General features: G+C 38.5%; 1 protein-coding gene across 1 annotated transcript in view; it reads left to right on the forward strand.

Annotated features, from left to right (window-relative positions):
• The window catches only part of KLHL4 (kelch like family member 4), a 98244-nt gene extending 77303 nt beyond the window's left edge, over nt 1-20941 (forward strand). Inside the window, exons 7-11 of the mRNA XM_036306165.1 lie at nt 2908-3132; nt 4722-4884; nt 8528-8740; nt 17877-18048; nt 19851-20941. Of these exons, the coding sequence (XP_036162058.1) occupies nt 2908-3132; nt 4722-4884; nt 8528-8740; nt 17877-18048; nt 19851-19910 (833 nt within the window). The 3' untranslated portion in view covers nt 19911-20941. The remainder of the gene's footprint in view (nt 1-2907; nt 3133-4721; nt 4885-8527; nt 8741-17876; nt 18049-19850) is intronic.
• The last annotated feature ends 3233 nt before the right edge of the window (nt 20942-24174 follow it).

The raw sequence follows: 24174 nt of genomic DNA on the forward strand, positions 1-24174 counted from the left end.
AAATAGGAGGAAGAAGATTGGAAGACAGATTTAGGAAAATTAGAATGAGGAAGTGGAAAGATAAAAATATTCAGAGAAAATTGGTTGACAGAGTGAAAGTAGTTGTGAGTTTGTAGATATTCCCATGTTTACAGTATAATCCAGGGACATTTAGTGTAAAATGATAGTCTGTTAGGTGGTGTTGAGTTCTCAGCATTCTGTGTAGTCAATAGAGCAATTGCTGATCTGTAAATCAGCATTTAGCCAAATAATCTGTTTTCAGTAAAAGATGCAGGGATTAAAGTGAAAGAGTAAATCAGTACCTGTGTATTCATAAGCTTTTATTATAAAAATTAAAACTCTTGAGGTAGCCCAAGCTGATTTGGCTCAGTGGATAGAGCACCGGCCTACAGACTGAAGGGTCCCAGGTTCGATTCCAGTCAGAGGCACATGCCCAGGTTATGGGATCAATCCCCAGTAAGGAGCATGCAGGAGGCAGCTGATCAATTATCCTCTCTCATTGTTGATGTTTCTGTCTCTCTCTCTTTCTTCCTTCCTCTCTGAAATCAATAAAAATATACTTTAAAAAAACTCTTCAGGCAGAAATATTTACCATGTACTATTCACCAGAAAATATTTAGAATTAGAGAAAAGAAATAAATACTGTTTCCATGAATGCAATATACACAGAAAAACTCTGCTTACATTTTGACATGATATGACCTCATGCCATCTATATTATAAAAGTCCTGTGGCCCTAATGCCGTAACGACCAAAGACTGGCGTGGATGGGCGTGGCCTTGAGTTTTCACATGCTGGGCTTCTAGTTTATATATATAAAAGCCTAAGCAACTGAATGACTGAATGACTGGTTGACCGGTTGCTATGATGTGCACTGACCACCAGGGGCCAGATGTTCAATGTGGGAGCTGTCCCCTGGTGGTCAGTGTGTTCCCACAGCCAACCTCCTGTGGCCGGCCAACCTCTTGTGGTCCCTACCTCCGGCCATCCAGCCCTGACTGGGGCCAACCGGCCAATCTCCCACTATCCCTCCCCCCGCTGGCCAGCCATGATCAGCCCAGATTGCCGGCCAGGCCAAGAGACCCCACCCTTGCATGAATTCATGCACCGGGCCTCTAGTAGACTTATAATAGGCCACTGAATGCTTCATGTGCTAACTATATTTTCAGTGTACCTAATTTATTTTATTTTCTCTACAAATCTCTCATTAGAAGACCAAAACTGAAAAGTGTTTGTTTTTATATTTATTCTTATGGTTGACTTTGTAAAATTGGGATGAAATCTCCTAAGCCTGTTATAAGCTGTTTTATAACAGGTACACCACATATGTAAATAATAATTATTTTATTTAGCATCTTGGTTTTTAGTCAAAAACTTCCCTGTTGTACAACATCAACTTTTACTAAAAAATAGCAGCAGCTATTGTGAATGACTGGTAAAACACATTGCTCACAAAAATGACACTTTATTATGAAATAGTGACAATTTATTATGGTAGTAGTGACAGTATACTATGGTAGTAATTTTGATATTCCAGTAATTGAGTAGAAAATGAACATATATTAATGCATTAAGGAGATAGTGCATCAGAATTATATTTAATTATAATAAATAATAATCCTATCTAATAATAGACAAACATGGTAATTAACCGTACCTCCGACACGCTTCCCATTGGCTAATCAGGGTGATATGCAAATTAACTGCCAACCAAGATGGCAGCCGGCAGCCAGGCAGCTGAAGGGAACAGGAGGTTTGCTTGCTCCAGTGAAGGAGGAAGCCAAGGTTCCCCGCCTGCCGCTGCTGGCCTCTGAGCTGCACTCTAAGAAACAATGTTGCAATTATAGAAGTTAAACAACCCCCATGCTTTCAGCCAGCCGGCAGAGTTGGAGTTGCAACAGTCTTTCAATTATAAAAGCCAAACAAACCAGATACCTGCTTTCAGCAGTGGAGGTCTCAGAGCTGGAACTGAGGCTCAGAGCTAAAGCTAACTCTCAGTTCCAGTGAGAGCCATAGAAGGTAAATAAATCCTAGAATAAAAAAAATTTATTCCCAGGTACCCTCTTATTGCAATAGTAAATGGGGTTGATTGTTTTAGTTTATCTTTCTGATAGTTCATTATCGGTGTATAAAAGTGCCATTAATATCTGGATGTTGATTTTGTATCTGGCATCTTTGTGGAATTCATTTATTAGATCTAGTAGTTTTCTATATATAATATCATATCTTGTGCAAATAATGTCAGTTTTATTTCCTCCTTTCTGATTTGTATGCCTTTTATTTCTTCTTCTTGCCTGACCACTAAGACTAGAACTTCCAGTACTATGTTGAATAAGAGTTGTGAGAGCAGACATCCCTGTCTTGTTCCTGATCTTAGGGGAAACACTTTTAGTTTTTGCCCATTGAATATGATGTTGGCTGTTTTTCACATGTGGCCTTTATTATGTTGAGGTATGATCCTTTTATTCCCACTTTGCTGAGAGTTTTTATCATAAACTGGTGCTGGATTTTATTGAATGATTTTTCTGCATCTATTGATATGGTCATGTGATTTTTATCTTTCATTTTATTTATGTAATATATCACATTTATTGATTTGCAAATATTGTACCAAACTTGATCCCCAGAATAAATTCTACTTGACCATGGTATTTAATTCTTTTTAATATGTTGCTGGATTTGATTTGCTAATATTTTGTTGAGGGTTTTAGCATCTATGTCCAGCAGGGATATTGGAGTATAATTCTCTTTCTTTGTAGTGTCTTTATCTTGTTTTGGTATTAGGATAATTTTGGCCCTGTAAAAGAGCTTGGAAGGCTTCCCTCTTCTTGAATTTTTTGGAGTAATTTGAAAAGGATATGTGTTTATATAATTGGTTTTTACCATTGTTCAATATCCCTCTAACAGGTACCACTACAATAGAAAAATATGACCTCAGGACCAATGCCTGGTTACATATTGGCACCATGAATGGCCGTAGGCTTCAGTTTGGAGTTTCAGTTATTGATAATAAGCTCTATATTGTGGGAGGAAGAGATGGTTTAAAGACTTTGAATACTGTGGAATGTTTTAATCCAGTTGGCAAAATCTGGAGTGTGATGCCTCCCATGTCAACACATAGGCACGGCTTAGGTAAGAATTTAATGTTATATGGTTTATAAAGAATGTATAGTTCACAGAACTATTTAAAAATTAAATTCAGCTGCACATTATTGGGATGTAGCAAATCCTGTAGTCAAAATGTCTCCAAAATGCTGAAAAGCTTAAGCAAATAGTCAAAACTTTTGAAACTTTTTTTCTTGTTTCAGATGTCATACTTGTTACAATGGATAAAAACTTTGAGAAGGATACATTATTGAGGAACACAAAACTACAATAGTTTTGTTCCAAACTCTATTTAGAGGAAAAAGCACTTGATAATGGAGAGACGTGTTTCTAGTTAGATGAATCATGTTCCTTTCTATAATAGGCAAATCTATATTTAAGCAAAAAAGCCTATGATGCAGATTCAAGTCAGGGAAAAACCACTTCAGTTGAGAGCAGCTCTAAGTTATATGTAATCCAGAGTTTATAAAAAAAGTTTAAGAAAGATGCAGTGGAGACATCTAGAACAGTGGAGAACTTTGATTCTCCTAAATATCTGTTAGGGTACATCTTTGTTCTTACTAGTCTTCATACATTTTCAATATCATAGTCTTTTGAAAAAAAAAAAACATAATAATTTCCTTGTTACTTTTTTTATTGATTAAGGTATTACATATGTGCTTCTATCCCCCCAGTGCCCCCCCGCCTCCGCTCATGCCCTCACCCCCTGGTGTCCATGTCCATTGGTTATGCTTATATGCATGCATACAAGTCCTTTGGTTGATCTCTCCCCCTTACCTCCACCCTCCCCTACCTTCCAGAACTAGTTTTACACAGCTAAAAAGTGGCAGACCCAGGTCTGGTGTCATTTGCCCCCAAATTATCTGATAAATAGTCTATTTCAAATGTATGATTATATTAATTATATTCAGCTCAGTTGTGTCAGTGATTCAAAGACATAGCTTAGAAAATATATCTTACAGAGAAATCAGAGCAATTTTTAAAATATATTGATGTTACTAAAGAGATAGGATAGGTGATGAGGATATATCTGAGAGCTCATTGAGATGGTAAAGAAGGTGAGGGCAGAGGGGACTCATGTATTCCCAGAGCAGTTGAGAAGCAGTTAGAAAGGGGGTATTTATAGTATCTAATATAACACATTTCTAAATACTCCTCAAAAACCCTATCTATTTAGTTATCTGATGAGAACCTTTTTTTATCCCTATAGTCTTAACAGGCATTAGAAGGACAACAGTTAGCCTACATTTCTAAGATTTATCTAAGATTCAGTGTCATATCTCATCTACTTCCTACTTTAAAAATAGCATTGAAATTATGCCAGAAAAATCAATTTCCCTTATCTACCACATCCTCAGAAATGATGTGTTCCACTACCTCCTTTGGCTTCAGTATGACAACAATGATACATTTCCATGATAATGGTAATTATGCCTGAAAATTTTCTTGGATTAAAATACCATATTTAGTTTCATATCAAGATCAGTAAATTATTCATGTGTACACAAAATCATTTAAGAAACTAAAACAAATTTTTAGTCAGTTTGTTGTTTGCATATAATAACCATTATATGTATTATACCTAGGTGAGCCCTCATGCTGTTTTTATTCTTTAGGTGTAGCCACACTTGAAGGACCAATGTATGCTGTTGGTGGTCATGATGGATGGAGTTATCTAAATACTGTAGAAAGATGGGACCCTGAGGGACGTCAGTGGAATTACGTGGCTAGTATGTCAATTCCTAGAAGCACAGTTGCTGTCGCTGCATTAAACAACAAGTGAGTAAGCTAAAATGTGCATGGTCTTTGCTCCTAGGTCATGTGCTACAGCACTTCATTGATGTGATCCATCAATCAAAAAGCATTCCCAGGCCCTAGCCAGTTTTGCTCAGTGGATAGAGTGTTGGCCTGTAGACTGAAGGGTCCTGGATTCAATTCTGGTCAAGGGCCCATATCTCGGTTGCAGGCTTCTGGCCTTTGTTGGGGGCATACAGAAGGCAACCAATTGATGTGTCTCTCTTATATCAGTGTTTCTGTCTCTCCCTCTCCCTTCCATTCTCTAAAAATCAATGGAAAAAATATCCTCAGGTGAGGATTTAAAAAAAAAAGCATTCCAAATGACCAGACTATCCTAGTTATCCTATATAATAAAAGCCTAGGTGGTATCACACCCTTGCGCGATGCCCTTGATTGACATCATCACAAGATGGCCACCACAAGATGGCCGGCAGGGGAGGGCAGTTTTGGGTGATCAGGGTGGCAGGAGAGGGCAGTTGGGGGCAAACAGGCCAGCATGGTAGGGCAGTTGGGGGCAACAAGGCCTGCAGGGTAGGGCAGTTGAGGGCAATCGGGCCAGCAGAGGAGGGCAGTTGGAGGTGATCAGGCTGCCAGGGGAGGGCAGTAGGGGGCTATCGGGCCGGCAGGGGAGCAGTTAGGTGTCAATCAGGCCAGCAGGGGAACTGTTAGGGGGCAATCAGGCTGGCAGGCAGAAGTGGCTAAGGGCAATCAGGCAAGCAGGCAGGTGAGCGGTGAGGAGCCAGAAGCCCCAGATTGTGAGAGGGATGTCCAACATCTCCCAGGGGGTCTCAGATTGGATAGGGTGCAGGCTGGGTTGAGGGACAACCCCACCCTCCATGCACGAATTTCATGCACTGGGCCTCTAGTCAATTATAACAGGCTTTTCCAAGAGACACATGAGAAAATGCTCAAAGTCCCTAATCATCTAAGAGATGGAAATTAAAATGAAAATGAGGTATTACCTCACACTTGTCAGAATGGCTACCATCAATAAATCAACAAATGACAAGTGCTAGCAAAGATGTGGAGAAAAGAGAGCCATGGTACATTGCTGGTGGGAAGGCAGACTGGTGCAGCCACTGTTCAAAACAGTATAGAGTTTCCACAAAAGGAACTCCCATTTGACCGAGTGATCCCACTTCTAGAAATATACCCTAAGAAATAAGAAACATCAATCAGAAAGAATATATGCACCCCAAGTTCATAGCAGCACAATTTACAATAGCTAATATTTGGAAACAGCCCAAGTGCCCATCAACACATAAGTGGATAAAAGCTATGGTGCATTTATACCAGTGATGGTGAACCTTTTGAGCTCGGCGTGTCAGCATTTTGAAAAACCTTAAGTTAACTCTGGTGCCGTGTCACATATAGAAATTTTTTGATATTTGCAACCATAGTAAAACAAAGATTTATATTTTTGATATTTATTTTATATATTTAAATGCCATTTAACAAAGAAAAATCAACCATAAAAATGAGTTCGAGTGTCACCTCTGACACGCCTGTCATAGGTTCGCCATCACTGATTTACACAGTGGAATACTATGCAGCTATAAAAAAAGAACTTTTACCATTGGCAACAGCTTTGATGGACCTGGAGAGTATTATGCTAAGTGAAAGAAACCCATCAGAGAAAGACAAGTATCACATGATCTCACTCATATGTGGAATGTAATGAACTGATGAACAAAATAGATCCTGAGATATAGAAGCATTGAACAGACTGACGGATTTCAGAGGGAAGGTAGGGGTAGGGGATGGGTTGGGAGTGATTAACCAGGGAACTTATATGCATATATGGACACAGACAATAGAGTGGCGAAGGCCTGGGAGGGGCAGGTGGGGGGTGGATCAATGGGAAAAAAAAATAAGTAGACATCTGTAATACTTTCAACAATAAAGAGAAAAAGAATAATAACAGGCCTTTGTTGGAATTCTCCCTTCATTATGATGGAAATACTTGTCTAAAATGAACATTTAATTAAATATTCTATAGTCCCTGGCTATTCAAATGTGGTCCTGGGACTAGGAGTGTCAGCATCACCTAAAATCTACTATTTAGAAATGCTGAATCCTAATCCCATTCTGGACCTTTCGAATCATAATAGGCATTTTAACAAGATCATCAAGTGACTCTGTGTGCTCATTAAATTTGAGAACCACTTCTGCATTCAAACCAATCCCAGCTTTACATTCAAGAAGCCTCCATTTATTACATAATAACTTATTTTTGACTTATCAAGACTTTGGCTGTCTTTGTAATAGGGCAAGTTTGTTTGTTTGTTTGTTTTTCTTTACCATATACTGTCTTGAGTATTTAGGGTTCCCAACTCTAGAATTACATTTGGTCCCATCTTTCTAAATCTTTCCTACTTCCTGATCACTTGCCTATAAGAACAAGCTAATATATTAAGACCCAATGATGTTAGAGGTTGCTAGAACTTGAATTTATTATTTATTTCAATTAATTGTATGTGCTTTCTGACAAGGGACTTTTGGAGACAAGAACCAACCAGCATATAGGAGGGACTTGAATGAAGAGAAACTCAGGCATGAGGATGGAACAGTGGCAGAAGACAGCCTTGTGTGTCTGTACTGACTATGCATCAGGCCAATATGCACATAAATGGGCTCAGTAGATGGATTTTAGCGCCTTATGCAAGAAAACGTAGGGAATGTCTATAGTTAAGGGGAGACCTAGCCTTAGAGCTTAAAATACTCTGAAATCTGTTTAAGGGGAGACCTAGCCTTAGAGCTTAAAATACTCTGAAATCTGTTGAAGGGGAAGACCTAGCCTTAGAGCTTAAAATACTCTGAAATCTGTTTATCCTGGTCTCAACTGAATGATTATCAGGTGACTCAGTAACAACCTCCTACCTATTACCACTTATCACAACTGAACATGAATGGCAGTTATAGACATAGGGCTTAATAAAGTTTATGGGAGAAATGTTATAGCTACTATATCTTATGGGGAAAAAATATTTTCTTTCTTGGTTCTATTCTATTCCCTTAGTCATTTATCAAGCTAACATATTCCTAGTGTCAATTATATTTTTTTTACTAAATAAAGTAGTTCATAAAAACAACAGGGATTCTAATGCTAGGCAATTGAACTTAGGTAAAATTGTAAGGTTGTTTTTTAATGAGGTATAATTAACAAATATTAAGAATGTTTTCACTATCAGCCTTCTTTCTCTGTACATAATTTCCCATGGGATCTTTTAATCTATTATGTCTAAGTAACCTTCACAAGTTTGGAGTAGGGCAGATCTATTATTTCAAAGTAACTTCCACAGGTTTGGAGTAAGGTATACCTTATTGTGACTTTCATTCAAAACCTCAGACTGTCTGCTAGAAAATCTTAGGATAGCAGAATACACAAAAGGGGGGAAAAGTAGATTTACAGTTGTGAGTATGCAAAACAGAGTTTATAAAACAGAGTTTATTCTTGTATAGTTATTTATTATTGTATTATTGTTATTTTCCATATGAGCAACTGTAAACCTACTTTTGCCTACCCTGTATAGTCAGAAACTTAAAATGCTTTGTGCAAGGTTCTTTCACTTTCATTCTATGCATGAATTAGAAAAACACATTTCTGTGTTTTTTTTCTTCCTAGGCTGTATGCTATTGGTGGACGTGATGGAAGTTCCTGCCTGAAATCAGTGGAATACTTTGATCCACACACTAACAAGTGGAGTCCATGTGCTCCAATGTCCAAAAGACGTGGAGGTGTGGGAGTTACAACATACAATGGATACTTATATGCTGTTGGGGGTCATGATGCCCCTGCTTCTAACCATTGCTCCAGGCTTTCTGACTGTGTGGAACGGTAAAATATTTATATTTATTTATATATGTATTTATTTGGTTATTTTTTTAGAAAAAAATAGGCTGCCAGAATATAGTTTTCTAAATAAGTGTTAATCATTTCAGAGGATCAGCCCATTTTAAAATTGCATGCTAGTACTTACTTTTAGGCTTAAAATATTTTGAAGAAATCCTCTTCGTTATGTATTTTAGACCCATCAAAAGAAATATATAAAGAGAATATGCTGTTTTATTGTTTGATAGTCACCCTATAAAATAGTGAGACAAAAGAGATGTAAGAATAAATTAATTTTACACCAAGCTATATCACTCAAACTATTTACCAGCTCAAATCAAAATAACTTTACTGTTTAAAAAATCAATCGTCAAAAGAGAAAGACTTACCACCAGTGGTTCTCAACCTTCTGGCCCTTTAAATACAGTTCCTCATGTTGTGACCCAACCATAAAATTATTTTCGTTGCTACTTCATAACTGTAATGTTGCTACTGTTATGAATCATAATGTAAATATCTGATATGCAGGATGGTCTTAGGCGACCCCTGTGAAAGGGTCGTTCGACCGCCAAAGGGGTTGCGACCCACAGGTTGAGAACCATTGCTTACCACCATATAATATACAGAAAGAATTTCCCAAGGGAGTTGTTAATAATGTTCTGAACAATGAGTACTTAAGTATTTAGTTTCCCAAAGGTATTCTTTGAATGGGAGACATTTATTTAAATGAATAAAATGTGATATGTTTGTTAAAATCAGTCACATGACTGTAGTTATATAATTTACATTTCCCTTAAAGACAGAATATGTATATGCAAACATAATAGTAAAATAATCTATAATAATAAAATTGTAATATGCTAATGAGACCAGATGTCCTTCCTGATGACCTTCCAGATGAAGCTGGGGCTTCTTGGGAAGCCCAGGTCCCAGGTGCCTGCTGGCAGCCAGAGGAGGGAAGCCTGGGTTCTGGGTGCCAGAGGGAAGCCAGTGCTGGCAGCTAGGGGAAGGAAGGCCTACTCTTGCATGAATTTCATACATCGGGCCTCTAGTATTAACATAAGACCAAATGAAAAATTTACAGTCAGTAAAATTATCATAATTCACAAGACAAGAGATCAGTATGGGATGGTGTCCTCAAAAGAAATTCATGGAGTAATTAGAACTTATAATTTGTAAGCATACAAAAGAATGGATGGGATTGCAAGTATAGGTAAAAATACAACCAAAACTATTGGTTGTTTAAATATGTGTTATATCCTTTACATATATTTGTAGATATTCCAGTCTTCCTCTGCTGTTGATTTATAGTTTAATTTCACATTACATGTTTTCAATCTCTTTTAAATTTATTCATAGGTACTTGTTTTCTGACCCAACATGTGGTCTCTCCTGGATAATTTACCTTGTTTACTTGAGAAAAATGTGTATTCTGCTTTTTGGGATTAGAATATTTATATCTATACTAGAGGCCCAGTGTGCGATATCGCGCGAGACCCAGACCCTCCACGCTGGCAGGACCCAGACTGACTCCCACCATGCCAGGCGGGACATGGGACCCAGACTGACTCCTGCTGCATCAGACGGGATGCAGGACCCAGAATCAAGTCCCTTCCCACCTGCACGTGTCTTGCCATGCATGCAGCCCCACCCACCCGCACCTGCTTTGCCACGCACGCAGCTTCCTGGTGACCAGTCTTTGGTCATTCCACATTATGGCGTCATGGTCACAGGACTTTTATTAGTATAGATTTTTAGGTTCAATTGGTCTATAATGTTGTTCAAGTCTCCCATGTTGATCTGTCTGTTTATTCTATCCATTATTAAAGGTAGGGAATTGAGTACTTTCACTGCTACTATAAGCACTTTCTCCCTCCAATTCTGTCAATGTTTGCTTCATATATTTAGGAGCTGTGGTGTTTGGTGTTCTTATGTCTATAATTGTTATATATTCTTTATCAATTGACCTTTTTATCATTATACTAGGGCCCGGTGCACAAAAATTTGTGCACTCGGGGGGGAGGAGGGTCCCTCAGCCCGGCCTGTGCCCTCTAGCAGTCTGGGACCCCTCGGGAGATAACAACCTGCTGGCTTAGGCCTGCTCCCAGGTGGCAGAGGGCAGGCCCAATCCCTAGGTGCAGCCCCTGGTCGGGCTCAGAGCAGGGCCAATTAGGGAGTTGGGGCACCGCGCCCTGTCATGCACAGAGCAGGGCGGATCAGGAGGTTGCGATGCCACCCTCAGTCATGCTCAGGGTAGGGCCAATTGGGGGGTTGGGGCACCGCTCCCTGTCACACTCAAGGCAGGGTCGATGGGGAGGTTGTGGCGCCACCCCCTGTCACCCAGAGAGCAGGGCCAATCAGGGGGTTGGGGCCCTGCCCCCTGTCACTCACAGAGCAGGGCCCATCAGGAGGGTTGGGGCTCCGTACCCTGTCATGCACAGAGCAGGGCCCTTCAGGGGGTTCAGGAGCTCCCCCCTGTCACGCACAGAGCAGGGCTGATCAGGGGGTTGAGGAGCTCCCCCCGTCACTCACAGAGTAGGGCAGATAGGGGAGTTGGGGCACCGCCCCCTGTCACACACAGAGCAGGGCAGATCAGGGGGTTGTGGAGCCGCACCCTGTCACACTCAGGGCAGGGCCAATGGGGAGGTTATGGCTCTACCCCATCACACACAGAGCAGGGCCCGTGGGGGGAAGAGGGGTTGAGGCGCTGCACCCTGCCACACACAGAGCAGGGTTGATCAGGGGGTTGGGGCACTGCAGCCTGTCACACACAGAGCTGCAGGGCGATCAGGGGGTTGGGGAGCTCCCCCCATCAGGCACAGAGTAGGGCTGATCAAGGGGTTGGGGTGCCTTCCCCTGTCCTGAACAGAGCAGGGCGGATAGGGAGCTTGTGGCCCCACCCCCTGTCACACACAGAGCCGCAGGGCGATCAGGGGGTTTGGGCGCTGCCCCCTGTCACGCTGATCCCGGTGCCGGGAGGCCTCACTGCTCCACAGATTCTGGTGCTGGGAGGCATATTACCCTTTTTCTATATAGGATAGAGGCCTGGTGCACGGGTGGGAGCCGGCTGGTTTGCCCTGAAGGGTGTCCTGGATCAGGGTGGGGGTCCCCACTGGGGTGCCTGGCCAGCCTGGGTGAGGGGATGATGGCTGTTTGCAGCTCGTCACTTATCCTTCATGTTGGGGGTCCCCACTTGGGTGCCTGGCCAGTCTGGGTGAGGGGCTGAGGGCTGTTTTCAGGCTGGCAGATGGCTGAAGCTCCCAACTGCTCCTTTTTTTCTTTTTTCTTTTTTTTAATTCTGGGCCAGCTTTAGCTCTGGTTCCAGCTCTGAGGCCTCTGCTGCTGAAAGCAGGTATCTGGTTTGTTTGCGTTCTAAATCGAAACACTGTATCAACTCCAGCTCTGAGATCCTGGCTGGCTGAAAGCAGGTTTCTGGGGTTTTGTTTAGCTTCTATATTTGTAACATAGTTGCTTAGAGTTGCAGCTCAGAGGCCTGCAGCGGCAGGCGGGGAACTTTGGAGTCCTCTGTCACTGAAGCAAGCAAGCCTCATGTTAACTTCAAGCTGCCTGGCTGCCGGCTGCCATCTTGGCTGGCAGTTAATTTGCATATCGCCCTGATTAGCCAATGGGAAGGGTAGCGGATATACGCTAATTACCATGTTTCTCTTTTATTAGATAGGTTGATGTGTTTCTTTTCTGTTACAACAGTTTTTATTTTAAAGCCTATCTATATATATATAAAAGCCGTAGTGACCGAAAGACCAGAACGACCAGTCAACCAGTCACTATGATGTGCACTGACCAACAGGGGGCAAATGCTCAACACAGGAGCTGCCTCCTGTGGTCATTGCACTCCCACAGCCAACCTTCCATGCTGGCCAACCTCCTGTAGTCCCTCCCCGTGGCCAGCCAACCTCTTGTGGTCCCTCCCCCTGGCAGCCAGCCAACCTCCCACAGTCCCTCCCCCCTGGTTAGTCCCTCCCCACAGCTAAGGCTCCGGGCACTGGAGAATCTGGGTCTGGGAAGCCTGTAGGAGGAGAGAGACCCTGACACTGATTAGACAGAGTAGCAGCTTGGAGGGGGCAGAAGGGGCAAGGCAGCAGCCTAACTGCAAAGACGTAAAGTAAGCACCACTGCCATCTTACCTCTGCTACTGCACCGTGCTGCTTGCCCTTCTGCTCCCATCAGCCACTTCTAGCTTGGCCCCTTGCCTTTCCAGGCTCCCAACCGCTGATTGGCTAGTTCTCCTATGGTGGTGTGCCACCATTGGCCAAAGTCAGCTACTTATCATGCTTGGGGATGGAGCCCCAAGAAAATGTGCTGCTGAAGTAGGAGAGAAGACCTGTCTGTCTGTCAGCAGCTCCACCCTGGGGAGAGTGAGGTGGCCCGAGCGGTGGTAGCAAAGTGGAGCTGTATTTCCACCTCAGAGTGTAGCTGGTGTTCAGGCAATTTTAGGGTGCTCTGTCTGTGGTCTTTGCTTACCACTACCTCAGCACATCTACACAACTAGATTGGGGCCTACCAGGCAACCTCCCATGGTCCCTTCTCTGTCCCCATGCATGAATTTGTGCACCAGGCCTTTAGTTTTGTATAATATCAATAGAGTCACTCCTGCTTACATTTGATTACAATTTGTGTGAACATCTTTTTCATCCAAATACTTTTTTACCTATACATTTCCATATATAAAAAGTGAGTCTCTTGTAAAAAGAAAGAGTCTCTTCTGCCAAGGTATGCCTTTTGATAGGGGAGGTTAATCCATTTACATTTAAAGAAATTATTTAGAAGGACTTATATTGCCATTTTTTTTTCTATTCACATGTCATACCTATTTTGTATTTTAGTCCTCTCTTCTTGCCTTCATTGGGTTTAGTTTATTTTTATTTGTGATAAGCTTTGGTTCCTTTCTCAATTTATTTTTTCATGTATTCTATAATTATTTCTTTTGTGGTTACCATTATGATTACATATAACATCCTAAAAGTTTACCAATATATTTTAAATTAGTATCAACTTAATTTAATTGCATGAAATCATTCTATTCTTACAGCTCTGCCTTCTCCCCTTCTTTATGTTATTGACACCACAAATTAAGTTTTTATATATTGTGTAACCATTTGCATGCTTTTATAATTATTTTCATGTTTTTGTTTTTTAAGACCTTGGAAGAATAAAAAATGTAAATGCAAACCCAAATTAACTAGTTCATTTTATATTTGTCTATGTATTTATCTTTAGCAGAGAAATGTATTGTATTTGTATGACTTTGAGTTAATGTCTAATATTTGTATATTACAACTTAAAGGACTTCTTTTAGAATATCTTGTATGACAGATCTACTAGTAATGAACTCTTTTGACTATTGTTCACCTGGGAATGCTTTAATTTTTCCCTCCTTTTTTGAAGAACAGATTGCTGGTTATAGAATTCTCAGTTGACAGAATTTTTCTTTCAGGAATTTAAATATATATATTATCCCATTGTCTTCTGCCCTCTGATGATTAATTTGCTAATTACCTTTTTAAATTTAATTATATATTTTATTATTATTTAAAGTATTACATATGTTCCTTTTTTCCTCCATTGGCCCTTTCTAGCCCCCCCTGCCCCAGGCCTTCAGCACACTATTGTCTGTGTTCATGGGTTATATATATATGCACACAAGTTCCTTGGATCATCTCTTCCCACCCACTTACTCTCCACCACCTTCCAGCTGAGATTCCAGTCTGTTCTATGCTTCTATGTCTCTAGATATATTTTGTTCATCAGTTTATTTTGTACATTATATTCCACATATAAGTAAGATCATACTTGTCTTTCTCTGACTGGCTTATTTTGCTTGGCATAACACTCTGTAGGTCCCTCCATGTGTCTAAAAGGGTAACAGATCCTTCTGTTTTACTGCTGGATAGTATTCCATGGTGTAAATGTGCCATGGCTTTTTTACCCACTCATCTGCAGAAGGGCACGTGGACTGTTTCCAGATTTTAGCTATTATAAATTTTGCTGCTATGATCATAGGGGTGCATACGTTCTTTCTGATTGGTGTTTTGAGTTTCTTAGTATATATTCTAAGAAGTGGGATCACTGGGTCAAATGACAGTTTCATTTTTAATATTTTGAAGAAACTCCAGACTGTTTTCCATAGTGGCTGCACCAGTCTACATTTCTATATGCAATATACTAGGACTCCCTTTTCTCTACATCCTCACCAGCACATGTCATTTGTTGATGTATCAATGATAGCCATTCTGACAGGTGTGAGGTGTTGTTTTTAATTTGCATCTCTCTGATGATTAGTGACTTTGAACATTTTTTTCATATTCCTCTTGGCCCTCTGTATGTCCACTTTGGATAAGTGTCTTTTTAGGTTCTTCGCCCATTTTTTAATTGGATTATTTGTCTTCCTTTTGTTAAGTTGTATGAGTTTCTTATATATTTTGGAAATTAACCCCTTATCAGATATATCATTGGAAAATATGTTCTTCCATGCAGTCGGCTTTCTTGTTGTTTTGTTGATGGTTTCTTTTGCTGTGAAGAAGCTTTTTACTTTGATGTTGCCCCATTTGTTTATTTTCTCCTTAGTTTTCTTTGCCCTAGATCAGTGGTTGGCAAACTGCTGCCCCTTGAGTGTGGCTCTTCCACAAAATACCACGTGTGGGCACACACGTACAGTGCGATTGAAACTTCGTGGCCACACTCAAGGGGCCAAAAAGCCACATGTGGCTCATGAGCCTCAGTTTGCCGACCACTGCCCTAGATGTACTCCCAAACATATTGCTATGAGAGATGTCTGAGATTTTGCTGCCTGTAGTTTCTTCTAAAATTTTTATGGTTTCACATCTTACATTTAACTTTTTTATTCATTTTGAGTTTATTCTTGTGTATGGTGTAAGTTCGTGATCTAGTTTCATTTTTTGCATGTATCTGTCCAACTTTCCCAACACCATTTCTCTTAGTGGAGAAATAAGTTTATAACTATTTCTCTTCACTTCAGAATCGATTTTAGTTCCACTAAAATATATATATATACATGTATATATATATATATATATATATATATATATATATATATATATAATTTAAGGTAAGGAGAGGTGGAAAGCAAGACAAACAAAGGGAAAGACATTATGCTATTTTAATTTGAAAGAGATGTTATGACTAAGTTTATCCTACATAATATAAGGCTAATATGCAAATCTACTGAACGGCTGAACGACCGGTTGCTGTGATGCTCACTGACCACCAGGGGGAAGCTCCTGCATTGAGCATCTGCCCCCTGGCGGTCAGTGCGCTCCTACAGAGGGAGCACCACTCAGCCAGAAGCTGGGCTCACTGCTGGTGAGCACAGCGGTGGTGGCAGGAGCCTCTCCCACCTCCGTGGCAGCACTAAGGATGTGGGGAGCGGGCCTAAGCCATCAATCAGACATCCCTCGAGGGCTCCCAGACTGCGAGAGGGTGCAAGCTGGGCTGAGGGATCCTCAAGTGCACGAATTTCATGCACTGGGCCTCTAGTGTTTAATAATATCTCCTTGTGTCTTTACAGATAGTAACCATATTACAAATATTTTTTCCTTCAAAAGATTCAACATTCCCCAGATTCCTGTATTTAATCAAGCAGTATCCAAATAATATTAACATTAGCCATGTTTTTAGTATTAATTATTATGCATATGCATGACACTCTTGGGTTTTGGTTGCAAATCTATAAGGAAATCTTTTTATGATCCCTGGTTCACCATTCATACATGTGTGTACTCTTGTGCTGACTGCAGCCTCAGAGTATAACAATAGCAATTGTGTTGAAGATGCAGCTTAGCTAAAGCACACAGCTATGGATTATCTGGTTCTGGATTTATAATACCAGAATTTACGGTAATATGCTACGTGATACTAAAAAATATGCACTGGATATTGAGGTGATCTTAATTATTGAAAATATCAGACATTATTAAAAATATTATTGGACATAAGGTCAGATCAAATAAAAGCTGGAATAAGATGATTTAAATATGCTTAAAGAGATTAAAAACATAAATAAGAGGGGTAATAGAAATATAAGGAAATTAGGAGAGGCTAATAAATTAATGTCTCTTTGTAAAATACAACTTTATCATTAAATTTTACAAATAAGCTAATATAAAATCAAAGACCATTTCCATGTATAATTATAGGAGTTTTCTTTCACTATTCATTTCTTTCAGATTTTTGTATTATGTATTTTTAAAATATAGACTTCAAATTTTAGGAGAGAATTCCTGGATGAAGATTTTTAATTGATATTACTTACTGAATTATCTTTCATTTTGCTTAGAGGAAAGTTTGGGGATAAAAAGTAAACTTCAAATTAAAATGGAAATAATCCTAGGCTCTTGCAAAGATAAACAGGAACTCTCAAAGGGGAAAAATATAGAATAAAGCTATGGCCACTGTAGCCAAAAGTAGCATTAAAACCATGGTACGACATTCTATGAAACTAAAAAACAATTATATTCAGTTCGTCCAGTGTGACTCAGTGGTTGAGCATCAACCTATGAACCAGGAGGGCATGAGTTCAATTCCAGGTCAGGGCTCATGCCTGGGGATGCTGGCTTGATCTCCAGTAGGGGGCATGCAGGAGGCTGCTGATCAATGATTATTATTATTGATGTTTGTATCTCTCCCTCTCCTTTCCTCTCTGAAATCAATAAAAATATACTTAAATTAAAAAAAAATATATTAAGATTTACTTAAAATGTGAATTCTCATATAAGCAAGATCAGACATCTCATTTATAACTTTGATATACAGAGAATAAGAGAAAAATGAGACCAGCATAATAAATGAGAGAGGGAACATTTTTCACATGTTAAGACACTAATAAGTGAAATTTCCTCACAGAAAATCTAAGTACCAATGAAAGAAATGCATGATCTTTTTGGAAAGAAGATACATTTTTATATGCTTTGAGTGTCCTCTAGTGGCTGAAGAGAGTTTTGTCATGTACTTATCGTTCACATTTGCTAGTTAGACCACACTTGATATTTATAAGGTACTTTAATTTCTTATATTAGATAAGTATACTTTTTATTAAAGCCTATTATTTTTAATTTTAATACTATATCAGACTTTCCTTCTCTATTGTATTCCTAAACCTCTTAAGGTATGATCCAAAACATGATTCATGGTCAACTGTGGCGCCCCTGAGTGTTCCTCGAGATGCTGTTGCTGTGTGTACTCTAGGAGACAAACTCTTTGTGGTTGGAGGATATGATGGACATTCTTATTTGAATACCGTTGAGTCATATGATGCACAGAAAGATGAATGGAAACAGGTACTCTTATTAAAAGTATTCAAATTGGGATATTTCAGGTTTAAATAAAATATATTTTAAAATATGTTTGAAATTAGTTTTATTCTCTTCATCTTTAGAGTCTAACCAGATTCATTTCATGAAATTTGTAAAACATGCTTTATCTATGCTATAGAAAACTACTAGATGATCTAATTGATCATTAGCAGGATCCATCAGCATTTATATGAAAGTCAGTCACTTGACATTATGTAATCATTTCTTTCACATTATAGTGAATCAGATTCAACCACACTGGACTGTTATCTGGGCTACATTTTTCCTTGTCTTTATGCAAGGTGAAGGTTAGCCCAGAATAGCTAAGGATTTTATCAACTCTAATATGCTATATTATGCTAAATACAGAATTCAAGAGATTTACTATTTGGCCAATTTCCTATGTATATATTATGACTTGAGAACCAAAGAGCAACATCCTCATCCATAAATATCTGCCCCTTCTTATCACTGGTGCCCAAGAAGGAAAATATTTTAATCCCCTCCTTATAGATATTTATAAACTACAATAGTCATAACTTTTAATCAGTCATTCAAGAAATTTAGACTGGAATTAAATCCTCTCAAAAGTTCTGGACATCTAACAAAAGAAATTATAAGGACAGTATATAAGCTAGGGGCACTGAAAGGACATCTCAAGGATGCTCAAGGCAAACTTGATGCTTGTGACAGTTTTTCCAGTGATAGCTCTAGATTTATTCCAAAATATCTAATGGTGGTTTGTTAATTAAATAATTGGTTAATAAAAATGAAATATGATTAACTCTTCCCCATTTCCACAAACACGCCAACCTTGTATTTGGTATCTAACTTCATCTTTCCTTATACTGACTTGCTGCTGCTCTGTATTCTACATAGTGTGTTGGTTACTGTTCTAAATATATGTTAATGTAATGATACCTGATAATGGCTCTCTATCTCATTCCTTCAACAACTTGATTCATTAAGACCCTTGAAATCATTCAAATTATTCCATGTTGGTTGTATCAATCCTTAAGACCAACTAGAAATGGAAAAAAACATATTAGCAAACAAGTTAGGTCAAATACAATAATCAAAATGATTGTCTAAACCAGTGGTCGGCAAACTCATTAGTCAACAGAGCCAAATATCAATAGTACAACGATTGAAATTTCTTTTGAGAGCCAAATTTTTTAAACTGAAATTATATAGGTAGGTACATTGTTATTAACTTAATTAGGGTACTCCTAAGGCATAGGAAGAGCCACACTCAAGGGGCCAAAGAGCCGCATGTGGCTCGCAAGCTGCAGTTTGCCAACCACGGGTCTAAACTGATGGAATTTACTTTTCTGAAAATTGTATGCCAGTACCTAAGATGCCTAGATTCTGTTCCTGGGTTTTCATTCTTTCAATGTGTGATGTTAGAAAGAGTGAAAGAGAAAAAATAATGCAGTTATAACTTCTATATGACAAATTATTTTCATTTATTATCTCACTTAACTCTAACAAAAACCTTAAGGATAAGTATTATTAGCTGTAATCTTTCAAGTGAGAAAATTACCAGAGACGTGAAATTTACTCATGATCCTTTGCTCCTCAATCTCATATGTACATCTTTTTAAACACTGGTGTTTTTTTCTACCATACTGGACTGTTATCTGGGCTACATTTTCCCTTATCTTTATGCAAGGTGAAGGTTAGACCAGAATAGCTAAGGACTTTATCAACTCTAGTATGCTATATTATGCTAAATACAGAATTCACTTAAACATCAGTTCTTTTCCTGTTTTTATTTCCTGTGTTAGGAAGTTCCTGTTAACATTGGAAGAGCTGGTGCATGTGTTGTGGTGGTGAAGCTACCATAAAGCGATCTCATCAAATGGAGGAAAACTGGAGAATTTTAAGAAATGAAGTAGAAACAAGAGAGGAGGAAGAAACATATTCTTTCTTTCAATTAGTAATTAAACATGAAAATTCTTGCATCATTTTAATATGTAGTTATGATTGCTCTCACTTGCGAAACCAAATCAACTTTTAAACATGAATTACAAGTAGGTGTTAAGATTGTGTGGTGTTACAGCTGATAATATACATGGAAATCTCTCATCTAGGTTTAGCCTCATTACTTTAAGATGTTTAAAGGAAATTGATAGTGGCCAAAGTATGAAAGCCTTTAAAAGCATTGTTAATTTTTAAGTTAAGAGTCTGAGAAATTAAAAATGTTTTCTATTTCAAATAAAGGTACTCTATTATCTGGACCACAACTAATATAAAAGAGAACCTCTAAAGCTTAAAATATAGTCTGATTTTCAGTAAGACATCATTCTGTTATTCAAACAATACACCCAAATAAATAAATAATACCTTAAATGTATTAATGGGAAGGTTTTACTGTGTTGACAAGGAAAAAATCATGAAAAACTCATTGGCATAATTTGTTATGATGATCGCAATATATTAAAATGTTCACAAATTTACTCTTTTACAGTACCATCTTCCAGAGCATACATATACATTTGGCATTACTTAACATGTTGGATTTGTTACCAGTGAAATATTACAGTAATTTCATATACAAAATCTATACAATAAAATAGTGAATATTTATCACATAGACATTACTGTGACCTCTGCTGTAAAATGTCAGGGTCTCACTTGTATAGAAAGTAATATTCCCCTCAAACATTTCTGTGAACTCTGCCAACACCTACTATTAATTTTAACAAGTTTTTAAAACAATTTTTGAAGTACAATAAAATTAAGAAAATGTTCTACAATATTAACACATGGAAACACAAAAATGTTTGATATCCATGGCAAATTCTGTATTTATCTTTTATGTAGCAATACATGCTTTTCTGATAATGTTATATTAATCCTGTAGAAAATGTTAAGGATATGCATACTACAATAAACATTTTTAAATTTAAAAAAAAAAGGTGATTTACTTTACCTTTAAATTTTTATTTGCGTTTATCCCATTATAAAAATATTTAAGATAAAATGTTGAAAAACTTCTTGATGAAAGCAACTTTTCAAGTAAATGTACAATTTTAGAATTTCTGCAATATATTATTTTTTTTTACAGTTTTAATTTATTGTCTAAAGTTTTACATATGTCTCCTTTTTCCCCAATTGACCCGCCCCCACCACCAGCCATTCCCACCCCAGACAAGCCCCCACTGCCCCAGTGGCAATATATTCTTTTAAACGGGTTTTGAATTGTAGTATCAAAGCCAACGAGACAACTGGAAAAAGAAGGTGAAGTGACTTGTCTTAAACCACACAGCTACGATGTGGCAAAGCCACATTTGTTTGAATCCAAAGCACATAAACGTGATACATGAATATCATAATCCTCTTCCTGAAAGAGATTCATTATCTTAATGTGACTGTGGAGAAATAGAGAATGAGACACAAGCATTACTTAGCCACGCTCATGACTGGTCACATATTATTGTTTCCTCTGGAGGTTTTTAATTTATTATCCAGCATCATAATAATGTTCTGGACCAAAAAAGGTAGTATGCCCAAGGAATTTGCAGAATCTGGCTCATCAGCCACTGGAAGATGAAATTGTAACAATATTCACAGTCATCAATATAGGCTGAAACAAGGTTGTGCCAATAAAGAAACTGTTGAGTAAGACTCCCTCCACGTTCTGCGTGGAGTAGGGTTCGGTATCTGAAAGAGGAGCCGCACAACAAATGAGAGAAAAAGACACGAGATAATTTTGCAATATTGGGGGACCAGGCGGCCAAGTCCCGAAGGACTTCCTCTGTGCTCAGGCCTCACCAAGCTTTTATTGATCTGGGATGCACCCATAGCATAGCCCTTAGGCAGGTGACCCCCTAGTAACAAGCAGACTAGCCCATCAGCAAGGATTTACATAATAATAAATGGGGGAGTAGTTTCAGCTACCACTGTCTGGACAAACAGAGGTGACGCCTAGCTCTGAGCTTTGCTAGGGCTCCAAAGGCACCCAGCCTTCGGGGGGTTTCGGGGAGTTCTCTGTCTATGCTTATCTAGTGAAGACAATGAATGGACTCCGGCAAGAAACCTCAAATTTTATTGACTTAGCATAGCAAATGTTTATCACTCATGTAAAGTCTGATTCAGGGTGTGTCGGGGGGTGGGGGGGTGCGGCGGTTAGCATGGGTTGAAGATAGAAATGGACTTTCCTTTATATTGTGACTTAGAGATTTGAGTTCTCTACATCTTATGACACCAATATCCCAAAATGTGACCTCCAAGACCACTAAGACAGGAGAGGAGAAAGTGTGGGGCAACATAGTGGCTTTTAAATTCCTTAGCCCAGAAGAAACATACACTCACATTTCATAGAATGCAACCAGTCATGTTTCACCCATTAATGAGAAAGTGGTAAGGGAGAATGGTCTTCATGTTTATACAGGAAGGAAATGGGAACTGGATATGAGTAAGTACAGTTATTTTCCAGTTATCCAATGGTTCGTAGATCAACATATTTTAAGTTATGATTATGTATCTACATTGAAGTGTTAATAATCCAGGAATAACCAGGCAGAATGTTTTAGCCATAAAAAATAATTAGAAACGATATACATCAACAGTATGCGTAAAATAAACCACAGGTCAGAATTAAGCTGAATAACCAAACCATGTAAAATTACCCCAACTACTACTTGCTAACATCTAGAACACTGCATATATTTTCTATACCTTAAAATTGATTATCGACTCTTCTCATCTCCCACCCTGCCTCAGGTAATACAACTTTTTAAAACTGATTTAAATAATAAATCCAACTATTTACTCATAGTAGGAGATTTGGAACTAACTGTAGCTACGTTTACCAGAAATTTTTAAAAATCATAAAGATTTCTTAAGTATTTAAAAATGACCACTTAGAGCAATTCATTAGAATCCCCAGATGAGAAGAGCAGTTCTCCACTTTCTAATAACACCTAAGGTTTATGCTGCATAATGTAATTCAACAGAACGGCATTCTGACCATGATGAACAACTTATAGGAAATTATTTTGCCTATTCAGTGTTCCATTATAAAGTTAGTAATTTGTCCAGTATTAAAATAATTTAAACTCATTATGCCAACAATTTCTAGAAGTATTAACTTATCAACATGTCATCTTTATAATGCCATTTATTAAACTGAAAGGAAACCTACATCGTACATTCTGGTTTTCACTTAAAAAGAGATTTAAATCTATAATTTGAGTCTTCCCTATTTGCAAACTACATTTTCTTCCTGGGCACTAGATAACTCTGAGGTGAAAGCAGCTTTCATGATCCTTGACTGTCCTTTTTAAAGGAAAGCATTACAGAATCTCAGCAGTGAGCATTTTTCAGTTCCTACTCAAACCCCATCTCAATGAAAATGTGAGAGAAAATCTAAAAGTTCTATTCAAGGTGAGAAGACTCCAATCTCAATTCACTCCAAAGAACTGTTATGCCAGCTCTTCCATCACTGACTAGTAAATGATCAGTGAAAACAAATGATAACAGTACCTCATTATGTAATTTACATAAGCTGCTTTATATCTAAATATATCTCAGAAAACATTTATACAGATAAATTAGTGTTAACAAAAATTACATCTATAAATGTCCCTTCTTCATTCTGAAATGTAAATAATTGTTTTCAAGATGGGAAACCTAAACATCCTGACTACACATTAAAAACATGGTATGTCAGCCTGGCTGCAGTGGTTCAGTGGTGGATCATCAACCTATGAACCTACTGATTTCCTGTTGGGACACTTGCCCCAGGTTGTAGGCTCAGTCCCTGGGAGGGGGTGTGCAGGAGGCAGCCAATCGATAAATCTTTCATCATTGATGTTTCTATCTCTCCCTTCCTCTCTGAAATCAATAAAAATATGTGTGTTTTTTTTAAATAAACATGGTGTGTCAGAATACATGTGAGTTCTGGAAAACTTCAGAACTGAACTTCTCATAAAAGCAAATACAAACTTAGAGTGCTTTTGCTATTGCTTAACCCTCAAAGGAGAGTTAACAGGAGACTAATGAATACTAAATTCAGGTGTTTGCTAATAGTGTGATTTCTACTAGTCAAACAGTCCTAACAAACCAACAGCTGAACTAGGATAGTCTTTCTCAGCTCCTTGTCCA

Source organism: Myotis myotis, unplaced genomic scaffold, assembly GCF_014108235.1.
Source record: "Myotis myotis isolate mMyoMyo1 unplaced genomic scaffold, mMyoMyo1.p scaffold_m19_p_4, whole genome shotgun sequence".
NCBI classification, from domain to species: domain Eukaryota; kingdom Metazoa; phylum Chordata; class Mammalia; order Chiroptera; family Vespertilionidae; genus Myotis; species Myotis myotis.